This window comes from Peromyscus leucopus, chromosome 10 (assembly GCF_004664715.2).
Source record: "Peromyscus leucopus breed LL Stock chromosome 10, UCI_PerLeu_2.1, whole genome shotgun sequence".
NCBI classification, from domain to species: domain Eukaryota; kingdom Metazoa; phylum Chordata; class Mammalia; order Rodentia; family Cricetidae; genus Peromyscus; species Peromyscus leucopus.
In genome coordinates, this window is record NC_051071.1 from 83,970,826 (window position 1) to 83,996,291 (window position 25,466).

The following is a 25,466-nucleotide window of genomic DNA, read 5'->3' on the forward strand; positions in this document are numbered from 1 at the left end:
GACCACAAAAAAGTTACTTTTTAAAGTATTTTATTTCTCGTGTGTGTGTGTGTGTGTGTGTGTGTGTGTTGTGTGTGTGTGCGTGCATGCATGCATGCATGTCTGAAAATATGCCATGTGTGTGCTGGTACCTGCAGAGGCCAGAAGCAAGTGTTGGATCACCTGGCTAGAGTTACAGGCAGTTGTGAGCCACCTGACCTGTGTGCTGGAAATAGAGCTAAGGTCCTCCGGAAGAACAAGAAGGGCTCTTAACTCCTGAACCATCTCTCCAGTCTCCCCCACACAGAAACATTCAACACACTTACCACTTCACTTTTTTAGTATAACATGTAATAGCCAATGGTTGTTGTAGGGTTGAGCTGCACTGGGCAATGACTGATGTATGATGGATTGTATTTGCTCATAATAACTATTATTACTCCCAGTGGTTTCTTATCCTGTTCTGTTCTGTTTTCAAGACAGGGACTCGCTAGGTAGCCCAGGCTAGCCTCAACATTGCTTTCCTCCTATGCCACTCATTATCCCTTTTGAAAGGTGGGTGTGCTGGCTGCTGGTGCACCTCTGTGACAAAATGGCTATCATGAGCAATGGAAGGATGGAAGGATTTGTCTTGGGAGGTTTTGGTCCACAGTCCTTTGCTCTATTGATTCTGCTCCCGTGATGAGGCAGACTAGCACAGTGGCAAGAACGTGTGGCAGAGGCCACTCACCTCCGGATGGAAAAGAAGCGAAGGGTGGGACTGGGAAAAGATACAGCCCCTAACAACACACTCTCAGTGACCTACTTACTCAAACTAGCAATATCAGTTGGGAAGTGTGGTAGTTCAAATGTAATTGGCCCCCATGAGCTCATAGGGAGTGGCACTATTAGGAGGTGTGGCCTTGCTGGAGTAGGTGTGGCCTTGTTGGAGGAAGTGAATCACTGTAGTGGCAGGCTTTGAGGTTTTCTATGCTCAGGGTACTGCTCAGTGTCTCAGTCGACTTCCTGTTACTTTCTGATCAAGATGTAGCCAGCACAGTGTCTGCCTGCATGCCGTCATGCTTCCTGCCAAGATGATAATGAACCTCTGAAATTGTCAGTGATCCACCCCAACTAAATGTTTTCCTTCATAAGAGTTGCCATGGTCTGCCGGGCAGTGGTGACGCACTCTTTTAATCCCAGCACTCGGGAGGCAGAGGCAGGCGGATCTCTGTGAGTTTGAGGCCAGCCTGGGCTACAGAGTGAGTTCCAGGAAAGACGCAAAGCTACACAGAGAAACCCTGTCTTGAAAAGCCAAAAAAAAAAAAAAGTTGCCATGGTCATGATGTCTCTTCATAGCAATAGAAACCCTAACTAAGACAGGAACCAAGTCTTCTATACATGGCCTTCTCCTGGGGACACTCATATCCAAACTGTAGCAGTGAAGAAATAAATCAAGGAAATCATTTAGTCTACAGGAACACAGCCAATAAAAGGAAGAAACAAGATTGAAATCCCTGTGATTCTAAATTTCATTTATTTGTTACTTGTAATAAAAAACTAATATAGTAAAATAACTATGTCAAAAATTAAAATCTGGCATTTATTTAAAACATATTTCCATATGACCAGACTCTATATTTTACTTTATCTTTTAAATGTTTTAATTTAAAGATAGGACTAAGCAAAAATTGAATATTTATGATATTAATACATAGATTGATCTATTACAATATTTAACAACGAAGATCTTGGTCATTCATGCCTATGTGGAGAGGAGGAGAGCTGTTTCTTATTATAGAAATATGGTCATTCTGTTTATCTCCAAATGCTACTTAACATTCAAATCTCAGTCATTCCCATCTCCATGTATCTTTCTCCTGTCATTTGAGAAATGACTTCTTAATTTCTACAGCTGTAGTCATTGTATTTAGCACATGGTTTAGTATATAATTACTCCTCAATTATAATTAGAGTGTTTTGCAATAACAGAAACAATTTAACCCACTTGCTGAAACTACAAAAAGATCACACAAAATATGGGAACCGATTGTTGTGCAACAAATGAATAACAGGGATGGGAGATCAGGCAAAAGCCCTGAAGGGTGAGACATAAGTCAGGTACCAGTTTACCATCCTGAGAGAGTTTCCAGACTGTGGCATGGGAAGAGGGACCTTGGAGAGAACCCGGGTCATTCCCTGAGTCCAGAAGACAAACAGAGTCTGGAAAGACCAAAGCAGCTGAAATTTACACAACAAAACACCAAACAAGAGATGGTGTCACAGAGTGAGAACTCCATAGACCTCTCTGAAACCTTGAGCATGGTGCTGATTTGAACATAAATGCATTCTCCCCTCGTGTTTTCAGTGGACTACTGAGAGAGCAAGTTGAAGCTCAGAGACTCCACCACCAACAAAATTGTGAAACAGAGAACGGAGATTTGGTAGAGAGAGGTCATCTTTTCAGCAAACAGCCTTGGCTATTAGCATTTAATTAACAGTGAAGGGAACTCTGGTCCATACCTCATACACAACTCAAAGTACATCACTGACATAGCTAGGAAATATCTACAACAAATAAGAATCTCTTAGATTTAACACCAAATGCATGACTCATAAAAAGAAGACAAAAACAATTAATAAAACTTCATCAAAATGTAAAGTCTACTTAACAAAGACTGTTAACAAGATGCAAAGACAAACCATGGGTTGGAACAAAAGACTTTCAACTCTGAGGAAAATGCTTGAATTTTAGAATACATAAAATCTCTCAAAACTGAGCAGAAAGGAAAACAGAAATGGTAATCATTTGAACAGGGACTTCACCAAAGAAGTGATGGCGCTTTGCTGAGGTACACGGATGGCAAATCAGACCAGTCCAGGATACTGAACATCTGAGGTAGAATTAAGCCCGTAAGTCTAAGGTTCGCTTGGGCAACATGGTGGTACCTCATCTCAGAAGAAAAAGAAAATGAGAAGACTGACCAGGATAACAAGGATACCAAGGAATCAGAGTACTCATATCCTAGTGAAGGAAATGTAAAATGAATCAACCACTCTGAAAAACTGAATTTCTTCAAACAATAAACACACACCTATATCACATGGATGGCCATTCCATTCCCAGACATGACCCAAGAGAAATGAAAATATATGTGCATTTCACATGTATATTCACAGCAACTGTATTTGTAAGTTGCAAAACCTGTACATAATCCAAATGTCCATCAATAGATGAATGGATAGACCAATTGTGGCATATTGTACAAAAGATGCTCTCAGCAAAATAATGAAATGTGGGCATGTAGCACAATATGGGTGGATCATAAAATAAAGGAGAGAGGTAAATAAAAGTGAATCAAAATTGAATTGTCTACAGTATGAAGCTGTACAGATAAATGCAAAGTAACCACCAGCAACAGAAAAAAAAGTAAGTGGCTTCCTTGGAATAAAATGAGGAATGGGTAGAAACATTATAAAACAGGACAAGGAAACTCAAGAATGCAGCAAATGTTCATTATCTTGACTGTGGTGAGAATTTTGCATATGTTCACCCATGTCAAATATATCAAGGAATTTTGTACATTTATAGCAACTTACAATAATATGTCCATTATGCCACAGTAAGTAGTATTTATTTTATGTAAACTAAATCATAAGATTTTTTTAAAGACAATACAGGAGTGTCATGAATTAACTTTTTCCTAGTAGAGCTGTGAGCAAATACTATGTAAATATGCAACATAATAAATATATGGATTTAAATTAAATGGGATCTTTGTATTTTTCCCACAGACAACATTTGAAAGGTAGAACGTCTACATCTTCCAACATTTTTCTCCCAGTGATAAGTGAAATACAAGTAATCTTACTAATTTATTTTTAAAAAATACCAGAATGCATTCAAGTGTTTCCAAAAGACAATCAAACCAGGACAAAAACAATGAGAAAAAATAAAAACAGCCAAACAGTCTGCAAGAACAGGCTAAATGGGGTCTTAAAAAATCCTGAATGGAAATAAACATTACCAGATATGATTCTGCTGAGTATATTGGAAGGGTAGCTTGTATTTTTCTGAGTTCTTTCCTAGTAGTTTCATTATTTGTCTGAATTCTGTTCCAGTCCCAAATAGATACTGAATTTAAATACCTGTTTCTAACATAATGTGGTAATGGTTCTTATTTTGTGAAGTATCCCAAAGTCAGTTAGAACTTGCAAATGGCCTTCAAGATATTCAGATTTATTTCAAACACGAGTTATATCTCCCCAAATAGTGTTGTTACAGGTTAATGAATCTTATCAGTGTACCCAATGAGGCAAGAAATCTAAGTATATTTCTTTGTGCCCAACAGGTTTCAAACAGTTATTGCACAGTCACCACTTTCTGGAGTCAAAATGTTTGTGTGTTACCCAGGGTCCTCCATGCTTAAAGGCAAGTTGGCTATTGAAGCACAGGAGTCTCAAGTCTCATGGGTTCTTACCTAGACTGGCCATAAGCTATGTCAGAGTAAGCAGAGATATTCAGCCATCCAGAACCCTTTGCTGAAGATGGGGGTCATGTGGTGGTATTGTGTTCCCCAAAATATTGTGCACCCTAATAAACTTACGTGGGGTCAGAGAACAGAACAGCCACTAAATACAGAGGCCAGAAAATGGTGGCACACACACCTTTAATCCTAGCATTCTGAAGACAGAGATCCATCCAGATCTCTGTGAGTTCAAAGCCACACTGGAAATAGCCAGGCATGGTGACTCACACCTTTAATCCCAGGAAATGATGGCAGGAACCAGAAAGGTATATAAGGCATGAGGACCAGGAACTAGAGTGTAGATGTAACCAACCGTCTTATTAAATAAGAAACACAGAATCAATGTAAAAGAGAAAGCCAAGAGGTCAGGGCTCAGAGCTAAAATCTTACCCTTCCTCCTGCAGTGCTCCTAGCTCTCCAAAAGAGAGCTACTTCCTGTGTGTATGTCTTTACATAGTCTTTCTGTTCTGCCTTCTCATTGGTTGTAAACCCAAACACGTGACTGCCTCGTCACTGCCTGTATGTACAGCCCTCCAGGTCTTAAAGGCATATGTCTCCAATGCTGGCTGTATCCCTGAACACACAGAGATCTATGGGATTAAAGGCATGTGCCACCACCGCCACGCTCTTTCTATGGCTCTAATAGCTCTGACCCCCGGGGCAACTTTATTTATTAACATACAATGAAAATCACATTTCAGTACAAATAAAATACCACCATGCTAGAGCCTGGTTAAGATTTTAGGCTTCTAGCAGCAGTTTAGCTGACATGCATTTGGATGAAGACACAAAGACTTCCAGTTTGAGGAAACAGGATCAGCTGAAAAGTTGGTAAGGTGAGGTTAGATGTGGCCTGTTCTGCTTTTCTGATCTTTCAGCATTCACCTCAATACCTGGCCCTGGGTTTGTTTTTTATTAATAAGACCTTTTAAGATTCATGCTACAGGGTCACACTAAAAACGTCCTTGTGATGCCTTTATTTTGTGACCGTGTCTAAAAAGGACAGCATGCTTTCAGCACCATGGACAGACACGATGGCCCTGGAAATACGGCAATTGGGTTGTTTATAAGGTTTTTGTAGCAAACTTTTATGGACTGTTTTAATATGTTAAATTAATTTGGTGTTTATGATAATGACGGAATTTTTCCATTTTCATTTTCTGTAGTGCCTTTCAAAAGGATGAGCAACCTGGAATACAGCAAAAAGAAGAAGGGAGTTGCTATTTTTTTATCCAAGTGGTCTAAGTAATAGATTGAAAATTTGTACAAAAAAATACCTCAAGAGACACAAATGACAGCAAAAAGTTACACAAAAAGAGAAGCAAAAGTAATTTAATGTCATGTGCTTTTCAATCAGGTGATACTAGTAAGTCACAAAGGGTACAGTTCCCACTCCGCCAAATTAAAAAGTCAGCTGGGGCATTTCTATCAATTTAAACAGTGCCAAACATTCTATAATGGTGTGTATTTACATTTGTATCAGGGTCATTTTCTCTCAAAGGAGAACAAATCATATTAGTAATGCTAACATCCCTCCCTATACATCTGTAATATTGGAAAACAAATGGAATCAAATTAATATGAAAACCACCAAAGGGAGAAATGGGAAGAGTCAACCAAGAAGGCATCTTTAAATATAAGCAATCCATAGAAGAACATCCAGGTTTCCTTCTGGGTGTGGGGGGGGAGACTATAGAAGGAGGAAGTCTGCTGGAGAGGGGAAGGTGTGCCTTTGTGCATTTATTCATCCATCTATTAACACCTATATCATTTGGGAGCATTGCTAATGATGGGGGCGACAACAATGATGAGCAATTAACACAGTGCTAACTATCTAACTGAAATTCTTGGTACGTTAATAGATGCCCATCTCTCATGCCATGGAAGGAGAACAGTGGATCTAGAGATAGCAAGAAGCTTACTGAAATGACCAGCTCTGAAAAAATACAAGTTACATTGTATGGACTCAACAGATTATATTTAGGAACATATATGTATATGCACACACATATATGCATACATACGATAACAATTAATGAAAAAAAAGAGGCCATGGATTTGAAGGAGAGCGGCGAGGGCTCCGAGAAAGGCTTTGGAGGAAGGAATGGGAAGGGAGAAATGTAATTAAAATACAATCTCAAAAATAAAGAACAACAAAGCTTGAAGAACCTCTTCAGAAAAGCAGCTTTCTGCCACGACAGAGTCAGAGCAAGTGACTCTGTAATTTTGCAAATGGTATTTCCCTGATCCTTATGAATTTAAACGAAAAGAAAAAGAGTTAGACCTAGGTACACAGTGACTAAGTACTCACTGATAAGGCCCAAACTGAGGCCTTCCTCCCACAGCCCATCAGATTTGCACACAGAGACGTCAAATAGGGAAGAGAGATGGCTTGACAAAATGAGTCACAAAGAGGCACTGAGCACGCCATCTAGAGGACAGTTGCGGAACTTCCCTTTTACATATGAGGAAACCTATTTCTCCAGTCTTTTCAGCAGACTCATTTCTCAGGCAGATTTAAGATCCAAAAGATAATCAAGCCAGTCTTGATTCAGAAAAAGACAAGGAAGCTATCCACTTACATTGTCTGAAAGGGAGTGGACTATATTTGCATTACATGGTGGCAAATTGGTTAGCTCCAAATTCTGACATATGCTCATGATGTAGTAATGATAAGCATCACCCAGAAAGGCAAAAGTAGAGCAGTTGTCAGTGCATTGAACTATATGAAGAGAGTCAGTCTGGCTAGCTGACATGAACAGTACCAGAACGCAAAATCCACAGTCAGAGGAGAGCTCATGATTTTCCATAGCAATGTTATTTGAGCCAATTGGTTTATCTAACGGTTTTACTTTTGGGTTTATTTAAAATATAATATTGGAGCCAGGTGGTGGTGGTGGTGGTGGTGGTGGTGGCGGCGGCGGTGCACGCCTTTAGTCCCAGCACTCGGGAGGCAGAGGCAGGCGGATCTCTGTAAGTTCGAGGCCAGCCTGGTCTCCAAAGTGAGTTCCAGGAAAGGCGCAAAGCTACACAGAGAAACCCTGTCTCAGAAAAAAAAAAAAAAAAAGAAAAGAAAAAAAAGAAAGAAAAAGATAAAATATAATATTGGGACCAGTGAGATGGCTCAGCAGGTAAAGGCACTCTCTGCCAAGCCAGGGTCCTGAATTCAATTCCCAGGTCTGAATTCAATTCCCAATTTCTTCTTCTACAATGTAGAAGAAGAAAACCAAATCTAGAACATTGATCTGTGACCTTCACACATGAGCTATCACACAGGTGTGTCCACACACATATGACGCACATGTACACATAATAATAAATAAATGTCTAAATTATTTTAAATAAAAATGAGATGACTTTGAATTGATAATGAGTTTAGATATGCATGCCTAATTAAAGAATTTTCTTTCTCTCCTCATACACTGTATAAAAAGTAGTATTTGCAGGGCATGAGCTGTCTAACTTAGCAACTATTAACTAAAACAACAAATCCCCTTTGATTCATCACACCAACACCTATTCTTGATGTAGAACGCCAACACCTACCGTGGCTTCATTTCCTTGTCAACCATTTATCTAGCAATTACAATTTTCCCTGTCTTCCATGAAAGGGGATAAAAGAAACTAAGAGAGAGAGGCAAGTTTTTGTCCTTGACATCAAGGCTTGCACTGTAATGGATAGCACTACCCAGTAGGGCCTCCTAGTCACTGACATACGCAGAAAATGTTATCATTTTCATTTTGGATATAATCTCCATCTTACAGCCTTTGCATTAGGCTGCTCTTATCGTAAGGGGAGACACTGAAAGCTTCACTGTAACTGATACCCCAATTCTCAGGGGCACACCCTGAGGCTCAAGTGACCCTCCCTGATGTGACACTGAAGAGAGACCAGGTCCCTAGAAACAAAAGATTGTGGAGTATATTCCGGAACTGGGATTCTTTGTGGGTATCCTTATATGCCATCCTGTCAACACAAGTATAAATTATATTTTCTAAAACCAAAACTACTGTGCAACAGAACGTCTCTCCTAAAAATAAATGTTTGAAGACAGTAGTAACGTCTTTAGACAAGTATAAGTGGGTGTGACAGGTGATTTACTCTGAAGTGAAATTGATCACTTCTGGTTAATTTCTTCTAAAAATGAATCCAAACCCACCCACCACCCTCAAGCACCTATCTGTAGTGAACTTCTAACTACCACTGAAAGCCCAAATTCATGCATTTTTCTAACAGGAACTAAATCTAACCACTTTCCATGGTTTGGAGGATTTAAAAAACACTAGTATTGGAGTCATAAAACATAGTTAAGAGGCAGCCTTGCCAGGCTAGTTGCTGTGGTCTGAATGCTTGAATCTGCTCCAAATCACTAAAGCTTTAATGTGGCAATATTAGAAAGTGGGGCTTTGGCTCATGGGTCAGAGTCCTGCATGGGGTTAGTGCTCCTACAAGCATAGAGGAGAGAAACCCTTCATGCTTGCATCAGGCATGGGACTGAGTCCTGCCTGAATGGGGTTAGTGCTCCTACAAGGGTGGATGAGAGAGAACCTTCACCCTTGCATCAGGTGAGGTCCACATGAAGGAAGCTTGCTTTGAGGAGTACATTAAGTCAGAAACTTGGGATGCCAAGGAAAGAGGATAACCAGAAGGTCAAGACCAGCTTGGGCAACATAGTGAGTTCAAGGCCAGCCTCAACTACATAGAAAGACAAAGGAAGCAAAAGGTTGCTTTTGCTCCTCTGTCATTTAAAGTCCTGATCAAAGCATGTGGCATATTCAGGTTTTTGCAATCCTTGATGATTTATGAAGATGGAATTAAGGAAGGATACAGGAAAGTCACCAGACATGATGCAATATACTGGAGAGCACACCAGGTTGCCACTTCTAAAGTATCAAAGGGAGAATCATAGGCAGCTGAAGCCAGATGGCTAAATGGAGACATTCACATCACTGTAATCTTCGGTAGGGGGACAGGACCAGGCCAAACAGACTCCACCAAGACATCTGACGTAACAAATGCCTTTCCTTCACAGTTTCTTCTCCCTCTGGTCAATGATTTCTTTGGACAAAAGAAATATAGAAACTGGAGCAGGAGAGTACTATTGATACCCAGCATGAAAGTCGAGTAGCTGGAGCTCAGGACAGATGGAGGTCAGGAGCTGCATGAGAAATCAAGTCTCTTCCCCTGCTGTGAATCAGGATACCTCCTCCATGGTGCCCTCTGCCAAGAGCTTAGTGATGTCATGGGTGCAAGCTGCTTATCCAGGGAGCCCATGTGCTGTGCAGAATCCCTTCCCAATTCTGTCCACAGATTTAGTGTTCTGATAATATCCATCCTGACACCGAGAGCCTATTAGAACCTTGCAATGTACTCATCTGGAATAATCTTAGACCTCCACAGGATTCCACAAAGAATGTAAGCAAAATCAATTGCTTAAGTTAGATGAAATGTCAATGTTAGTAAAGATTGATTTTCTATACTCTCTCTCACTCTAATTAGTTGCTTTGGACATCAATGGTTTGCACACACACACAAACTATAATGATTTTTTTTTTTTTATTTAGGAGTGCCAGCAAACCAGAAAGATTGAAGCAGAACCTTATTAACCCTTTGATGGACTACACATGTGGAATCATGCCACACTACAGACAGCGGTCCAGGCTAAAAGAGGAAACAAGTGGGAAGGGCTTAAAAAACTGGCTGATTTATACCCTTAGTGTAAGAAGGACAAGGGCTATGTCCATTACCGTGGAAAGGAAAATACTGCTAATCAGATACTCACTCCCAGCACGACTGACTACCCTATCACATCCTACCTCACTTAGTCTGCACAAAAGCCAAGCAAAATACTGTCATTTAGAGCATATTATATGTAAGGAGTGCAATTTTTCTAAGGCACAGCAAAACAAAATCAGGAAATCCAATAAACTGCCTTCCTTTGAAAAAGGTTGTACAACTGGATGCAGGCTCACACATAGCCCCCTTTTCTGCTGTTTTAGATGCTTTCGTATGTGTTGGAAAGCAGTCAGGTACACATGACAATATATCCTATCTGTGTGTGGCACCAATTTAGAAAAGTATTATTTCTTCTAAATTATCTACATTTCAAAAAAATATTTTGGGTAATGTTGCCACACCTGGAATCATGTTAGAAAACTTTAACCTAGAATAGGCATGGCATATCAGGCATGATGGCACATGCCAGTGGATCTCTGTGAGTTCGAGGCTAGCCTGGTCTACAGAGTGAGTTCCAAGACAGCCAGGACTACACAGAGAAACTCTGTCTCATGGGGGGGGGGCATGGCAGTTTTGTATCAGACCTCAGCTCAGGATGAGTGTCTGTTTTCATACTCAGAAATCAAGCCTGCTCAAGTAAACTTGAAGCAGAGAACTATGTCCTGTTCCCTTTGTATTCTTTTCAGCACCTGACAATGTAAGGGATACACAACTGGAATAATGAGTAATCAGCCTACCACGGTGTATGATAGACACAAGATATCAGGAAGAAAGACAACACTAGCTTGTCCACCAGAAAAAAAAGGCACCAAATCAGCCTGTCACTGTTGTGCTGTGAAATAAATTTGGTTTCCATGCAGGCCAGGCACCGAGCATGTGTTCGAGGCCCTTTCTTGCCCTTTCCCATTATTATCCCATGTCCACTCAACACTCACACACAAATGTTACCCAAATTGTAACATTTGTAAAAAACAAAACTTTAGTAGGGTGGCCAACGGGCTCATCAGGGAAAGGTACTTACTGCCAAGCCTGAAAACCTGAGTTTGACCCCCTGGAACTACACAGTGGATGGAGAGAACTGACTCCCACAAGTAGGTCCTTTGACCTCCAAGTGCACAGTGTGGAGTATGCAAATCCCAACTCACACACAAAATAAATAAATAATGTAATTAAAAAATTAATTAGGACATTGGAAAGAGATGGGCTAAAATGTAAATCAAGACCAACTACAAAATACAAAGAAAAGAGAACCTCTAATGTTAACTGTAAGCATACATCATACTTAACACCATATCATATTTTCCTATTTAATTTCCTATTTATTTCTCATAATAAGCGTCATCCATCTACATTTTACATACAGATACTTTAAAGAGTCACAACATGAAATAACTTGCCTATCATCACATAAATAACAAACAAGTTAACAGAGCAGAGATTTGAACATTAATTCCAGAAAGCAATCAGGGAAGGAGAGTCCCAGACAGTAGAAATAGGAAACCAGGCTTTCAGTGGATGCTGAAGCCGTCTTTGAGATGAGTGTCATGTCTGGGTCTTGGCTATCTCCTTACATTGCTGAGAGCATCACAATTGCCTGAGCGAAGAGAGTGGAAGCCTGGGACTGAAGTCCCAGCTCTAGCAATTCTTGCCTGGTTATACCAGGATGCCTGTTTCTCCCACTTTGAACCACAGTCTCAAAATCCTTCAAATGGAAATGATAATCTTTCAAAAACTATTAAGAGGATTTGGTCAAAGTGCTTCAAAATCTATAAATTACTAAGCTATAAACTGTTTGGATTATTCTTTCGCACTACAATATCCTCAGCCTCCTGCAAGACAGGAAACGGCACAACATGAGATTCTGGGGAGTCACCCCAATCTGATGCACCTCAGGAAGTATTTTTTCGAAAGAAAAAAAATATTACTATTCTCTACAGCTCCCATCTTGGGTGCCCTGTACCATGATGAAAGGAAGCCAAAGAGATGTGGTGACTGGAACGAAGGGCATGATTTATGCTAATGGCATGGCACAAAGCCTTGGAATAATTCTGGAAACATATCATCTGTAGTGCTGTCATTTGTTAACGTATTTATCTGCATGTGCAGAAATGGGAAGGCCCTTAAGAATGTTTTCATCTAACTAATATGTTTTTCTATGGCTTAGTCACATCTTCTGCTGGTGGTAGGTGTTTTAAATCACTGGGCTGGTCCACTTTTTTCAAAGACTATCATATCAGGGTTCTTGCTGTTGGAGTCTTCTTATAGTTTGACTCTATCACTTAAACTCAAGGTTTATAATCTACTATCATAATTTATACAGTGAAAATTAGCATGTCCACATTATACATCATTGAATGTGGTTACCCTTTTACATATGTGTGTTGAGAGCACCTAAAATTCCAGACAGAACACACTACTATTAACTACAGTTAGTCTTCATTGAATCTTTCTCAGCTTTAGACACTTAAGCCAATAAACCCCCTATTTCCTAGCAATGCCCCCAACACACACACACACACACACACACACACACACACACACACCTGGTAACCATTATCCTTTTTGAAAAGAAGACATGTTTGTTTTTAGAAGATAAGAAATTATTTCTATTATCTCTTCTGGCTAGACAATTTTAGATCCAAATATATTTTTTGTTTTGTTTTGTTGTTGTTGCTTTTTCCAATAATTATTATTTTACAATTCTCTGCACGTGGCTTTTTTTCACCTACGAAAAGGTAAAAGCTTCCTACAGTTCTTCTGTTTCTAACAAAATAATGTAAAGTGCCTTTGTAAATTCTAAAGAATTATTATTATTATTATTATTATTATTATTATTATTATTATTATTAGTTGCCCATCAACTATGCTAAGTGAGAACCTATTTCTTAGTCACCCTAGCCCACAACAATTCAAAATCAAAGATGCAACTAGAGGCAAGGAAAGAGAAACCCTTCTATTTATTCTGGAAGCATTTGCACACAAGGGAAGCCCACCCAGTGCAGAGAAGCGGGGGTGGGGGTGGGGGTAGGGGGAGTGGGGGGGTGCACTAACCAGGGACTCCAGAGGGTCTGCCCAGATGCTTGGACATTCAAACCAGGCAACAAGCAAACAGACCTCTAAAAAATCACAGTCATCAGGAGGTCGCACCCAGCCATCTGATGGATCACGGCATCTGGGCATGAAATATTTTATTTCCCAAATCCCTCTTCCCTGCCCCCACTCCCCAGCCACACGTACAAACAATCTGGACAGTCCATAAGGCAGAGGATAATTTTAGGGCTTTCCCCAGGGCCTGGCTGGAAGCTTTCCAGTCATTTCTTTCTGTGAAATCAGATGCACTGTTTCTTTATACATGAAAAAAGATGGAATCAATTTCTATTCTATTCTATTCTATTTGCAGAATGAGATGGGAAAACATGAAAGTCTCACACAGCTATGTTGCAGATTCTTAGACAGGAAACTCCCTACACTGAAGGAGGAGGAGGAGGAGGAGGAGGAGGAGGAGGAGGAGGAGGAAGAGGAGGAGGAGGAGGAAGAGGAAGAGGAGGAAAAGGGAAAACTTCAAAAGGAAAGCAAGGCCAGTTCGCTAACCCCTGAGAAGCCTCCGGGTGTATGGTCTCATGTACACAAACACACATGAGACTGAAGAGAAAAGCTGAGAAATAAAACCACTTGAATTTCTGGATTTGTTTTAACTGCTGGTCATGACATGGCATTGTCCTCATAGCCCTTCCAGGAGCAAATACCCATGTGTCCATCTGTCTGCATAATCTCTCATCTACATAGGGATCTGTGTATGTCTGATCTCTCCCTTGTCATCCTAGTTTTTCCTAAAAGATAGAAAACACTTTTTATACTTTTATTTTTATTAGTGTTCACAAATTGTACAAAGGAATGCCTTCCACGGTGACATTTTCGTGTGTGTGTGTGTGTGTGTGTGTGTGTGTGTGTGTGTGTGTGTGTGTGTATAACGTACTTGGATCACATGCACCTCTCTCTCATTGACTTTCCTGTCCCTCCTCTCCCCGACTACTTTACACTTTCCAAATCCTCATCCTTTTATCTTAGTGAGTTTTTAAAGGTCAAGAATACACATATAAGAAAACACAAGGTTTGCTTTTGGAATTTGACTTAATTTGTTTAACACAGTGGCCTCCAATTCTATCTATTTTCCTGCAAAAAGCATGAGCCCAGCTCTTCCTTGTGGCTAAAAAGCTCTCTGGCGTATATATACCATGTTTTCTTTATCCACTCATCCATTGGTGGGCTGATTCCATACCTTGGTTACAGTGAAGAGTGCCATAATAAACACTGATCTGCTGTTATCTCTAGGATCTGCCAGCTTTGAATCCTCAGGGTATATACCAAGAATGCTATAGCTGGATCATACGGGAATTCTATTTTTAGTCTTGAAGGACTGAGCATGCTTATTTCTACAGTGCCCACATTCTTTCCCACATTCTACCCACAGTGTATTAGGGTTTCTGTTGTTCCACAAAGTCCTGGTCAATGTTTGTTGTCATTTATTCCCTTCATACTAGTCTTTGTGACCGGAGTGAGAAGGATGCTCTAGAGTTTTTCTCTACATCTCCCTGACAGCTAAGGTGCTGAGCATTTTTCAGGTTCATATTGGACAGCTGAACTTTTAAGAATTGCCTTTTGCCTGTATTTGTTTGGTTATTCTTTTAGTGTTCAATTTTTTTTTAGCTTTTTGCATATAATAGCTATGAGTCTTTTATTGGATGAAGAGCTAACACAAAGATTCTCTGCTACTTTTAGGTAGGTTTAGACAACACATTTTAATATGCATGGGATTTAGTTTAAATGAACGTCGAGAATAGGTTCATTGCACAAAAATGATGTCTTGGGAGGGTATATTTCACCAAAACCCTTCCTGAAGCCCACTGAGATAACAGAATTACATAGAACAATTGTGTGTATATGATTGCAAAAACATTTACCTTCTCACACCCACGCTCCGGTATTGCATCAGCCCCACCCCCACTTCCATCTTGAGGACATCAGGTTCTTTCCAAGTACCCCAGTGTGTCCTCTGGGGGAAAACTGGGTCATGTGTGTTCCTGAGACAACCCGTGCAGGCCAGGGTCAGCAAATGCTACTTTGTAGGTGAGACTGTAAATTAGTGTATAGCTCCTCCCACAATGGTCATTTCCTACTTTCCTGATACATAGTGGAATTCTACTCATCTGTAAAGACAAATGAAGTTTTCAAGTAATAGGTGGAATTAGAAAATTTATACTACACAGAATGAGGCAACCCAGACCCAGAAAGACAAACATATGTTCTGTCTTATATATGGATCCTAGTTCCAAATCTTTAGATTTGTGAATTTACTTGAAGGAGCCACTTCTAAAAGGAAAATGGAGTGTTGGGCCAGCCAGGCCCCCTGCCTGTCTGTGAGATGATTAGGAAAGCTCTTACCTCCTCCTCTGCTTGTGTCCCTCAATGTGCTTCCCCAGGTAGGATAGAGTGGATGGAGTATAACATCCAACATTGTAAGAAACTAAAAAGAAATGAAGCACTTTCTCCCCACTAAGGTCAGATTTAAATTCCAGTGACTGTTGGGAGCCCATTCAAGCCTGCAGCCTTCCCAGGAGATCTAAATCACGGTAGATGAATTTATAATCATTCCAAACTGAGTAGCGTCATTCTGGAAAAAGATATCTCCATAAGACAAAACCATGGGCTCTCAAGGCGGCCTGGAATTCAGGCTGTCAGCACAATTAAATCACATCAAGGCACTGACTCAGAAATACAATGGTGTAGTTAGCCATCTACCCACTGGATTTAGACGTCCTGGCTCCAGCTGTAAACTGTAACTGCTGCATCTTTCCTCCTCTGCCTTTCAAACAGAAGCATCCTTATTCATACTGCCACTAACAGTTCCTTCGGCAGCAAGTCCCTGCATGCCCTGGATGGCCAGTAGGAGCCTTGGGTGTCTGTTCTCTTCATTACACTATCAGAAATAGCAATTCACGTTTGGATAACGCTTCATGAGTCACAACAGAGTTTCACATGTAAAACCACACCGGGCCCTGCATCACTTCTGTGAGTGAAGCAAATCAAACATTGACACTTTCATGTCCCGGTCACGGAAATGGACAGAGGGGTGGGCATTCCTTCAGGCAGGCAGCCTGTGAGCAGGCCAGCTGCTCCTGGAACCAGAGCTTGGGGGTTCCTGCTGCCTGCTCTTTGCAGTTCAAAGCTCTGTGGCTCTCACTCTAGACACCCTCACCTGACTTCCAGTCAAGCTCAAATACGGGCAACGAAAGCAAACCCCCATGCATCCTGGCACCACACCGAGTTTCCAGGGAAGTCAGGCATCATTACTGCCTCTGTCCCGCTGGGGACATAATAGGGAAGCCCACTGAGCAACTGTTCTTTGGAGTAAATTACTTCTGGAGTAATCTAATCTGACTTCCTCTGATCAGAATTCTTCACCAACAGCACGGAAAATAAGAGTCTGATGAATAAAACCTTGACTTTACTGCATGGATTTGCTCCACTTGAGTTACACCGAGGGTACATGTTTGCAAAGCAACTGAAAAATAAAAGCACTCTGGATTTAATTATATCGCAATCTATGGCTGAATTTCACTTAAGTGGCATTTATAATTGGCACGTTTTTCAAGTTCTGTCTCTGCCACAGTCGTGTCTAAAAGTACATTATCGTCATTTATACATCCGCAGCCTAAGTTAGCTGCAATATGTGTCCCATAGATTGGAGGGCAAGTCACGAAAAGACATGGCTGTCACATTTCCATGAAATAAAATTAAATATATCTAGAAATAAATTGGTTCCTAGATCCTGCTCAAACAGAATATGGGAGGTTTTCAAAATTAAATAAGCACTGATTGAATACCTCTTTTTTCTCAGCACCATGGAGGATTCAGAAATACACACACACACACACACACACACACACACACACACACAAACACAAACAAACATATACACACAATGTTCTAGAACAACCAAAGCAGAGAGGTAACTTAGGCCATAAAGGTTTACATTAAAAATTACAGTTAGTGTTATACACGTCAACTGCCATTTTAATTAGTCCTCATAACAAGTCAATAGGACAGATATTATTGTCATCCCGTGGTTATAGGAAACAAAATGGAGGCACAAAGCAAAGACATATTTAATTAAAGGAACTTAGATAAGATGTGAGAGCCTGTGTGCTCAGAGCCTCTCTGCTATGTGTGGGATAGTCTATAAAGAGCTGACTCCCTGCTGTGGCTCTGAAGATTAAACAGGGTCCAGTTCGGGAGAGAGGAAGAATTACACAGGTAAATCAGAGGGTAGCAGGTCCCATGAACCAAAACACAGAAGCAAGAATTTATACCTGACATGGAAGGATGCTGAGGAAAAGGAAAATCAGGAAGAGAACTGGACTAGGCAGCGAGAGACACCCAATAGAAGACCTTAGAAACAGCGTAGAAGAGCCTGAAGGCTAGAACAGTAAGGGGAAAGTGAGGGAGAGAAGGCACAGTGGTGTGCACACACTGGGGTACACACACACTGGGGTACGCACACTGGGGTACACACACCACATCTTCAGGACTGAGGAGAGGGGAGACTTGAAAGGCAAAACCATTAGTGACTCACTGTGAAACTGCCCAGAAACCCACTGCTCCTTCTTTACAGCAGGTCCTCAAAATGTTTGTCAGTGAATGAATGACCTCAATGAATGAATGAATCTTAAAGATATAAACCCAAGAGAGAATGAACAGGGCATCACTGGCAGGTTGTCCACAGAAGAAAGGGAGAAAAGAGAAACAAATGGGACACCCCAGTACACCCTAAAAGAAGAGAGGAGATGGGATTGGACTGCATGGACTTGGAAAGCAGAACTGAGTCTCAGGTGGGCACAGGGCGCATGATGTAGCCTCCATTTTAGTTTCAAAATATAGGTTTGGAAGGAACCATTAATGAATTACTGGCATCTGGAGAAAGAGTCATAGCCTGCATTAAAATGCACCAAAGGTGGGAAGCACAGTCCTTATTCATCACAAATTCAAAACAAAAAATTAAAGTTGCCATTTGTTACTCTAAGGCAACCGTATGTAGGTAGAAGTTTCCTAGCATGAATATCACTGGCTACTGGACCTGTTACATTTGGTCAAAGATGAGTAAAGAAGTCCCTAATGTACAAGGAGACTCCCAAACACGGTTGTAACTCACCATTTGAGAAGGATTTCTATATAGGATAATGAATAAAGGGCTGAACAAAAGGGTGCATTAGGAGTTTAGCTCTCAGCTCCTGCTCCCGGGAATTGCCGCCAGCACTGGCCATTTGGCAGCCAGGAAACACCAGCCTTTCCCTATCAAAATACAAAGAAGAGGGAAAAAACATCTAACAGTTTCTCAGCAAGAAGCCATTAGACAGATGTAATCATAATAGGACCAAACATTCCTATAAATAAAATGTGCGCATTTAGGACCGCATGCGGCGTCTAAAAGCAGCTACACAAAGGTAAGGAGAGTTGCCCCTGCCTACACAATGGCTCAGACGTGGTAGCAATTCAATTGGCCTTGAGGTACAAATTGTGAATTTATGGGACAAACCCAGTATCCATTAGCTTAGGATTCAAATGATCCTCATAGAAAGCCCAGCTGTGGCAATGGGAGCTGTTATTCTCAGGGTAAACTCCTCTCCCATGGCCAGCCGCCCACGGCCAATCACAGAACCTACAGCCAGGCTTGTTGGAGTTAGGTGTGTCAGAAACAGCCTGACCAGTGGTTGATTTTTTGTTGTTGTTTTCAGATGCTTGAAACCCAGTAGAATGACCAAGTAGATCAATCAGGTGGTACAGGGCTCTTTTTAACAGACAACAAAGAGTTCAGCTCTCCATTATAATGTGCAAACTAATTTAACAGAAACGAGAGGGAGAAGGAGCCCGGAGAGCTGGCAGCAGAATTTTCTTAGAGAAGGGAGGGAGTTGACAAAAACACAAAATTGGAAAGATCCACAAAAATGTGGCCTTGCTATGAGCACATGATAGGAGAGAAATAAATGGAAATTCGGGCATACTGTTTAAAATATATATATTAAAAAAAAGTCATGACATATGCACGGGGTAAGGATGTGAAAACTTCTACCCAAACACATGGCAATGTGGAAAGCAGGATATATCGAACATAGTTTGGTGAGTTAGTTATTTGAAGCCCTAGAAACATTTTTACCTCAAGAATAATGTTACTCGTGGTGACTGACTTTCCAGGATAGAACATTAGAAACTCCTATTGATAGTGTAATAATGCATACATATAGTGCAGGGATAATGGGGTAATACAAATTGTTTTGTAAAAATAGAATCTTATCATTCATTAGCCTATATAGAAATCCTTTTAAAGTTATGAGTTACAGCCCATGAAATCAATTTAGTCAGTCTTTACCAGTTTGTCTTTTAATGGAATGGAAGAAAGGGGACACAAGGACCAGAGTGCATCTCACAGTATGAGGAAAGCCATTGTTCTCAGAACTTAGTTTCAGGGTTATAGTTATTAGAAAAAAAAAGTGCAAAGCAAAGCAGCTTTCTCACCGTGAGTTACAGTCAAAACAGCTCAAGTGTCCCTTCAAAGGGCTCCCATGGGTTCTTAGGACAAAGATAGTATTTAATAATGCTGAATGAATGATTGGTTGAATGAGTTGATAAACACATGGAAAATGAATAATAAGATGCTCGTCATGTACCTCTCAGCCACAACCTGGAGACTTGCGATGGGAAGTTTACTGTCTCTAGCATTTTTACACTGAAGCAGTGAAGTCAGAGAGCTGGCCAGCTACAGTTCCCTGTGTGTGGGTCACTTGGCCTGTGATGTGATCTCTGGTGAGGTAGAGGCTGTAAGGAAGGGGACAGAAACAAGGGTTTCCCAAAGTGTGTGCATTCTAAGGAGAAGAGGGGCATAGAAAGACACCACGGCCTGATCTTTTCTATGAAAATACATATAAATTTCATATGAACTTACTGGCACAGAAAATTATGACCCCATAGGGTAGGAAGATCAATTGGAGCAGACACTTATTTGATGCAAAAATATGTAAAACATTATGCTAAGTGCAATGGAAGGGAAAAATGCATCGTTCCTGATATTGAAAAGGCACAACATAAGATCAATAAATTGTGTGGATTGAGCACCATTTTAAGTACTTTATGGGAATTAATTCATTTAACCCTTGGTTCCTTGCCTTAAGTGCTGTAAACACACACACACACACACACACACACACACACACACACACACACACACACGCTGTTCAATAGAATATTATCCAGGAAGTAGATATGGAGATGATATTGGGGTGGGGTGTTAAGGACAGATGAAACTCCAACAATGAATATTAGAGGAAGAAAATCTCAAGTGTAGAAACAGCCTGAAGGTGTCAGGACATGGCAGGCAAGGGAAGCACATTAAAACTGCTAGAGGACAAAGAACATAACAGAAGGAAGGGGAGACAGGACAAGGACACCAAAGTGTACTCATCATATGGAGAAAACCCATGTGCCTCATTGAATCTGTATAGAGTGGTAAACCACAAAGGAATTTATGACAATTAAATGATCACCATTTTGAGTTTGGCTATTAGCAACATGATTTAGTATATAACACGAAAGACAGAGTGGATGAGAGAAACATCAGAGGCCACGAAACCACGTAAGTCAATGCAAGTGTCTGTCAAGCACTGTGGCAAACAACCCGGGATTTTTTTCCTAGACTAGATCTTTAGCAGGTGGATGACATTGAACAATTCATAGAGTCACTCTGAGCCTTGGTTTTCTTGTTCATAAAACAGCAATAACTATACCACTTACTTCATAGCATTTTTGGAGAAATAAGGAAGGTCATTGTTTTCTACAGTGAATACAAGCTAATGAAAAATTTCCCCCCAAAATGGAGACAACAGGACACAGGAAAACACTCTACGAACAGCAGCTACCTCTAAAGGACCACCACAATTGAACTTGAGTCATCCCTAAAACAATTTCTCAGGGGTCAATCAGCCTTTGGACATCTCTGGGGGCAAGTTAGAGCTCATGTCATACCAACGGAGACATGGTGAGGACCGGGAGAGACTTTCCTCTGTGGAAAACTGTGTCTGGGAATGGAGGGGGACAGCAAAAGCCGAAACAAGCTGTGAGTTGCTCTTCTCGTTGCTGTGACTAAATACTCAAGGAAAGCAACTTTGGGGAGGGTTTATTTTGTCTCATGTAGACCATCATGCTGAGACAGTCATGGCAGCAGGGGCGCGGAGCAGCTGGACACATTTCCCTGAGTCAGGAAGCAGAGAATGCTGCTCAGCTTTTCTTCTTCTTACTCACCCTGGGACCCCCACCTGTGGGCTGGTGCTGCCCATATTTAAGATGGGCCTTCCTACCTCCACTGACTCAGTCTAGAAAATCCCTCACAGCCCTCATATGCCCAGAGCTGTCCTAGGGGGTTCTAGATCCTGTCAAGTTGACAGTTGATATGAACCATCACTTAAGCCAACTCCAATAACCAAGTAGCCACAATTGGATGAGACGAAGTGAACTTTGAGATAATGAAATCATCCTCACATTAGCATGCATTCTGATAGTGACCTTAAGTAAATTATTTATACCCTCTAAGGATCTCGATTTTCTCATCTGTAAAATGTGATTGATAACATCTATGTCATGAGACTATTAGCACAGCTGAGATCATGTGTAATATGTCCTTAGAATAATGTGATGATATCAGATAGCCACTATGTATTATGCATAGATGAAAAATCAAGCTGTCCTTGCACTTAGGCAGCAATACTAGTAGAGACAGAGATCTGGAACATACAGATGCTGTCAGACCCATGGCAATTCTAGAGACCACACCCATGAAAGAACTGAACCTCCCTTTCATATGGAGTCAGATGTGCTCTCCCAACATAGGTGACTCCTTAAAGATTGTCCACTGGATTAGGTAAGGATGACAGGCACTAAGAATGAAGCAACACTGTGGGGGGGGGGGGGACGACTCCATCACTAAGGCCACAATGAAAGCCAGACTGGGCTACACACAGGGAGCATGGTCACAACACGTCATAAATCAAAGGGGACAGAAAGAATGCCAGGAACGAACACACACACACACACACACACACACACACACACACACACACTCCTGTCCCCTCTTAGGACTAGAAACACCTGTATGTATGCCTCTGGCCTACCTTTCTAGGTATCAGAATACAGAGAAAACTCGATGTTTCTATAAACGGTCCACCTGAGTGTGGCACAAACACTCCAAAACAGCCCAGTGCTCAGGCTGGTCCTGAAGTCAACTTGCAATCCTTCACTTTTTTCCTAGACATTTTTTAATTGTTCCCAAAGATTCTGGTTTTGTTTTGTTTTGTTTTGTTTTACTAATACTCCCATTTTACTAAGACCACAGAGAGGTAACAAAATGGCCACTGAGACACTCTGGTGGCAATGTGCCTGGATCTTTTCTGCCCTTGGCCTCTGAGGGTGGTGCAGACCGGCAGACATACACTGGAGTTCTTTTACAATCACATTTGACACTTTACCCATGACTTTTTTGTTTTTATTAACCACAACCTGTCACCTCTCTTTTGTCAAACTGTGGATTCCTAAGAGGTCCTGGACTTCATACTTGGGCAGAAGACTCAATCTTCAAACCTACTTGGCCACATTCTTACCCAAATGAAACCAAAGGCTGTTTATTGTGATGGTTTCCACCTCCTCTTTAGATTTCCCCTGAAACTAAAGGGAACCTTCAGTGTTAGCATATTTGGTATTTGGGGGATTAAATGCTGCCCACATTCTTTTAGTACCATAGCACTTTCAAGAAATGAATATTCAGAGAGGCTTATTTCTCTTCCACATTTCTCTCCATCCCAGATGGAGTAAGCCACATCACACCCTTCCATTCAGCAGCAACAGTGTTCATCTGAAAGGTATCCACAAAGCACATTCCCGCACCCGTTCATCTCCTCGGGCACAGACAGTCCCAAAGGTAGGAAATCTCTCCAGTGGCACTGATGAAATCTGACACCTGATCCACATGTTAGGCTGATTCGGCCAACAGTAACTCAACCCTTTGTAGAGAGAGGTTGAGAGGAGATGCTGAAAGTATTCCTACCTCTGGATGGGTGGAGAACACCACAAAGCAAGACCTAAAGAGTTACCAAGGACTGAGGGATGTCTCCTTCCCCTGGAACTTCTCAAGGACAAAATAGCCACTCTTGTTTAAAAACAGCAATCATCTAAATGTGTGTGAGAGAGACTAGTTTTGGAGGTCAGCTCCTCTCTACAATAACTGGGAACCCGACGTTCTGAAAAGTCAAGGTGAGGCACCTGTGGACCGGAGGAAAGCACGGGCAGGAACAGGTACCCAAAAGGCAATGCATATACCGAAACCTCTTGGTGGAGACTTCTGGAATTTTATAACAAAAACCCCAGCCTAAGTGAAGAGAAAATGAAAGGGAACAGCAATTTTAAAGGATCTCCAGAATGGCCTCCTAGTCATCTGGCTGCCTAATGTGCCATGGAGAAGATGCTGAGGAGCGAAGGCTAATGCCACGGCAAGCCTGGAAAACCTTCCCTTCATCTGTTAGGTTTCAGCTCTCGCCTGTGCGGGCATTTCCACCTGCGTTTCCGAAGCTCCTCCTCACACTCACCGTTGGGATCTCCCTATCACGTAGCAGAGTATGGATTGGACAGTTTGAGCTCTAAAATCACAGGGAATGGTTCCACGTGATCTCAGAAGAAAACTTAGGATTGCAAAAGGTGAAGGGGGGTGGGGTGGGGTCAACAACCAGCTGAGGAAGACTTTGGAACCGGAAGGAGTTCCTGGCTGAAGGACACTCAAGACTGTTTCTCCATCAGTCTGGAAACTGCTGACAGCGAGGGGCCGAGGCTTCCAGGAGGGTTTGAGACCCAGACAGGTGACAAGACTAGCTGACAGAGGTCCTGGCTTGCTTGTCGGGCAGTCTGCAGGAGAAGGCAGGAGCGATGGAGACAAAAGGCACTCTGTACTACCTATGGAGTGTGAAGGGTCACGCAGCACGGAACTGTCCCTACTAAGTGGCCCAGATGGGTCTCATATAAAACGCTGATGCCACCATTTCCCCCAGGAGGATGAGCAAACCAGCCAGCCAACTCCTATTAAGCATGCTTGCTGCAGGGTCACCGCCACCACCAGCAGGTGTGAGCCATTAGGTGTAGCTGCCTTCAGAAGGCGCGATTTGGCTAATCCCATCTCCTCCCACTCCCCATCCCCAGTGTATCTCACACCAGAGGAAACGAGTTAACTTACAAGGAGTTTACGCCTCGCTGGGGTTGGGGGAAGGGAGTGGTGAGAGCATGCAGGAAGGTAGGAACCTTTTGAAATGAAAGATTGCTTTCCGTTAATAATTTAGAAAAGCCAAGGTAGGTAGGCAGCGGCAGGATGAGCGAGAGACAGCTCATTTTCGAATGTGCCTGGCATGTTAGGCAAGGGGCAACTCGCCTAACCCGCGGTTCGCCAACGTGTTCACCTGTCAACTAGGGAAGAGAAAAACAAACGCGCAGAGAGAGGGCTGGGGAGACCAGGAATTCAGACTCGCGGGCTTCCATCTCCCCCTCACCACCCTCCCCAGCCCCGCCCCAGAAGTCCTTCAGGTGAGACGCACTTGTCAAATGGTGGGGACCCTAGCGGTGGGCCAGGGGTGCTCACCACCGCCGGCCGACCGACCGACCGGCCGCAGCCCCTGCAGGACACACCCTCTACCTACCTCCAGCATGGGAGAGGCGCCCTTGCTCGGCAGCGTGCAGCCCAGGAGCGCCGCGAGAAACTTTGCCATATACGAGCAGGGAGGCCGGGTCCCCCTGGTGCTCGCCGCCTCCGTCCTCGCCCTGCGCCCGAGCTGGGCTGGGCAGGGCGGACCGAAGCTCCCGGACCCGGGCGGGGAGCGGGGATCCGCCCCGCCAAGGCTGTCCGGTCGGGGGTGTCCGGGCCTGCGGGGAGCTCTGGGCTGCCGCTCCGGAGGTGCCCGGGTGAGAGGAGCAGACAGCCGCGGGCGCCCCAGCCTCGGCGCCGCGGGAGCCCGGCTGCGCTAGCCGGTCCTGCTGAATGTCACCAGCGCCGTAGTAAAGGGAAGGGCCCCGCCGAGGGGGAGGCGGGAGGGCCAACGGCGCACGACCCGCGGTGGCTGCCCGGGCAAGGGCGGCGGGCACAGCGCGGCGGCGACGCAGCGACA

The 25,466-nt window shown here is 42.5% G+C and overlaps 1 protein-coding gene across 3 annotated transcripts in view; it reads right to left on the reverse strand.

The window, feature by feature from the left end:
• The window catches only part of Rasgef1b (RasGEF domain family member 1B), a 525,537-nt gene extending 500,415 nt beyond the window's left edge, over positions 1-25,122 (reverse strand). For 2 of the 3 annotated variants that reach the window (XM_037209192.1, XM_028873160.2), the window contains exon 1: positions 25,002-25,122. In XM_037209192.1, coding sequence (XP_037065087.1) covers positions 25,002-25,070 — 69 coding nt within the window. In that variant the 5' untranslated portion in view covers positions 25,071-25,122. The remainder of the gene's footprint in view (positions 1-25,001) is intronic. The other variant, XM_028873161.2, reaches the window with a different exon arrangement.
• Between the last annotated feature and the right edge of the window lie 344 nt (positions 25,123-25,466).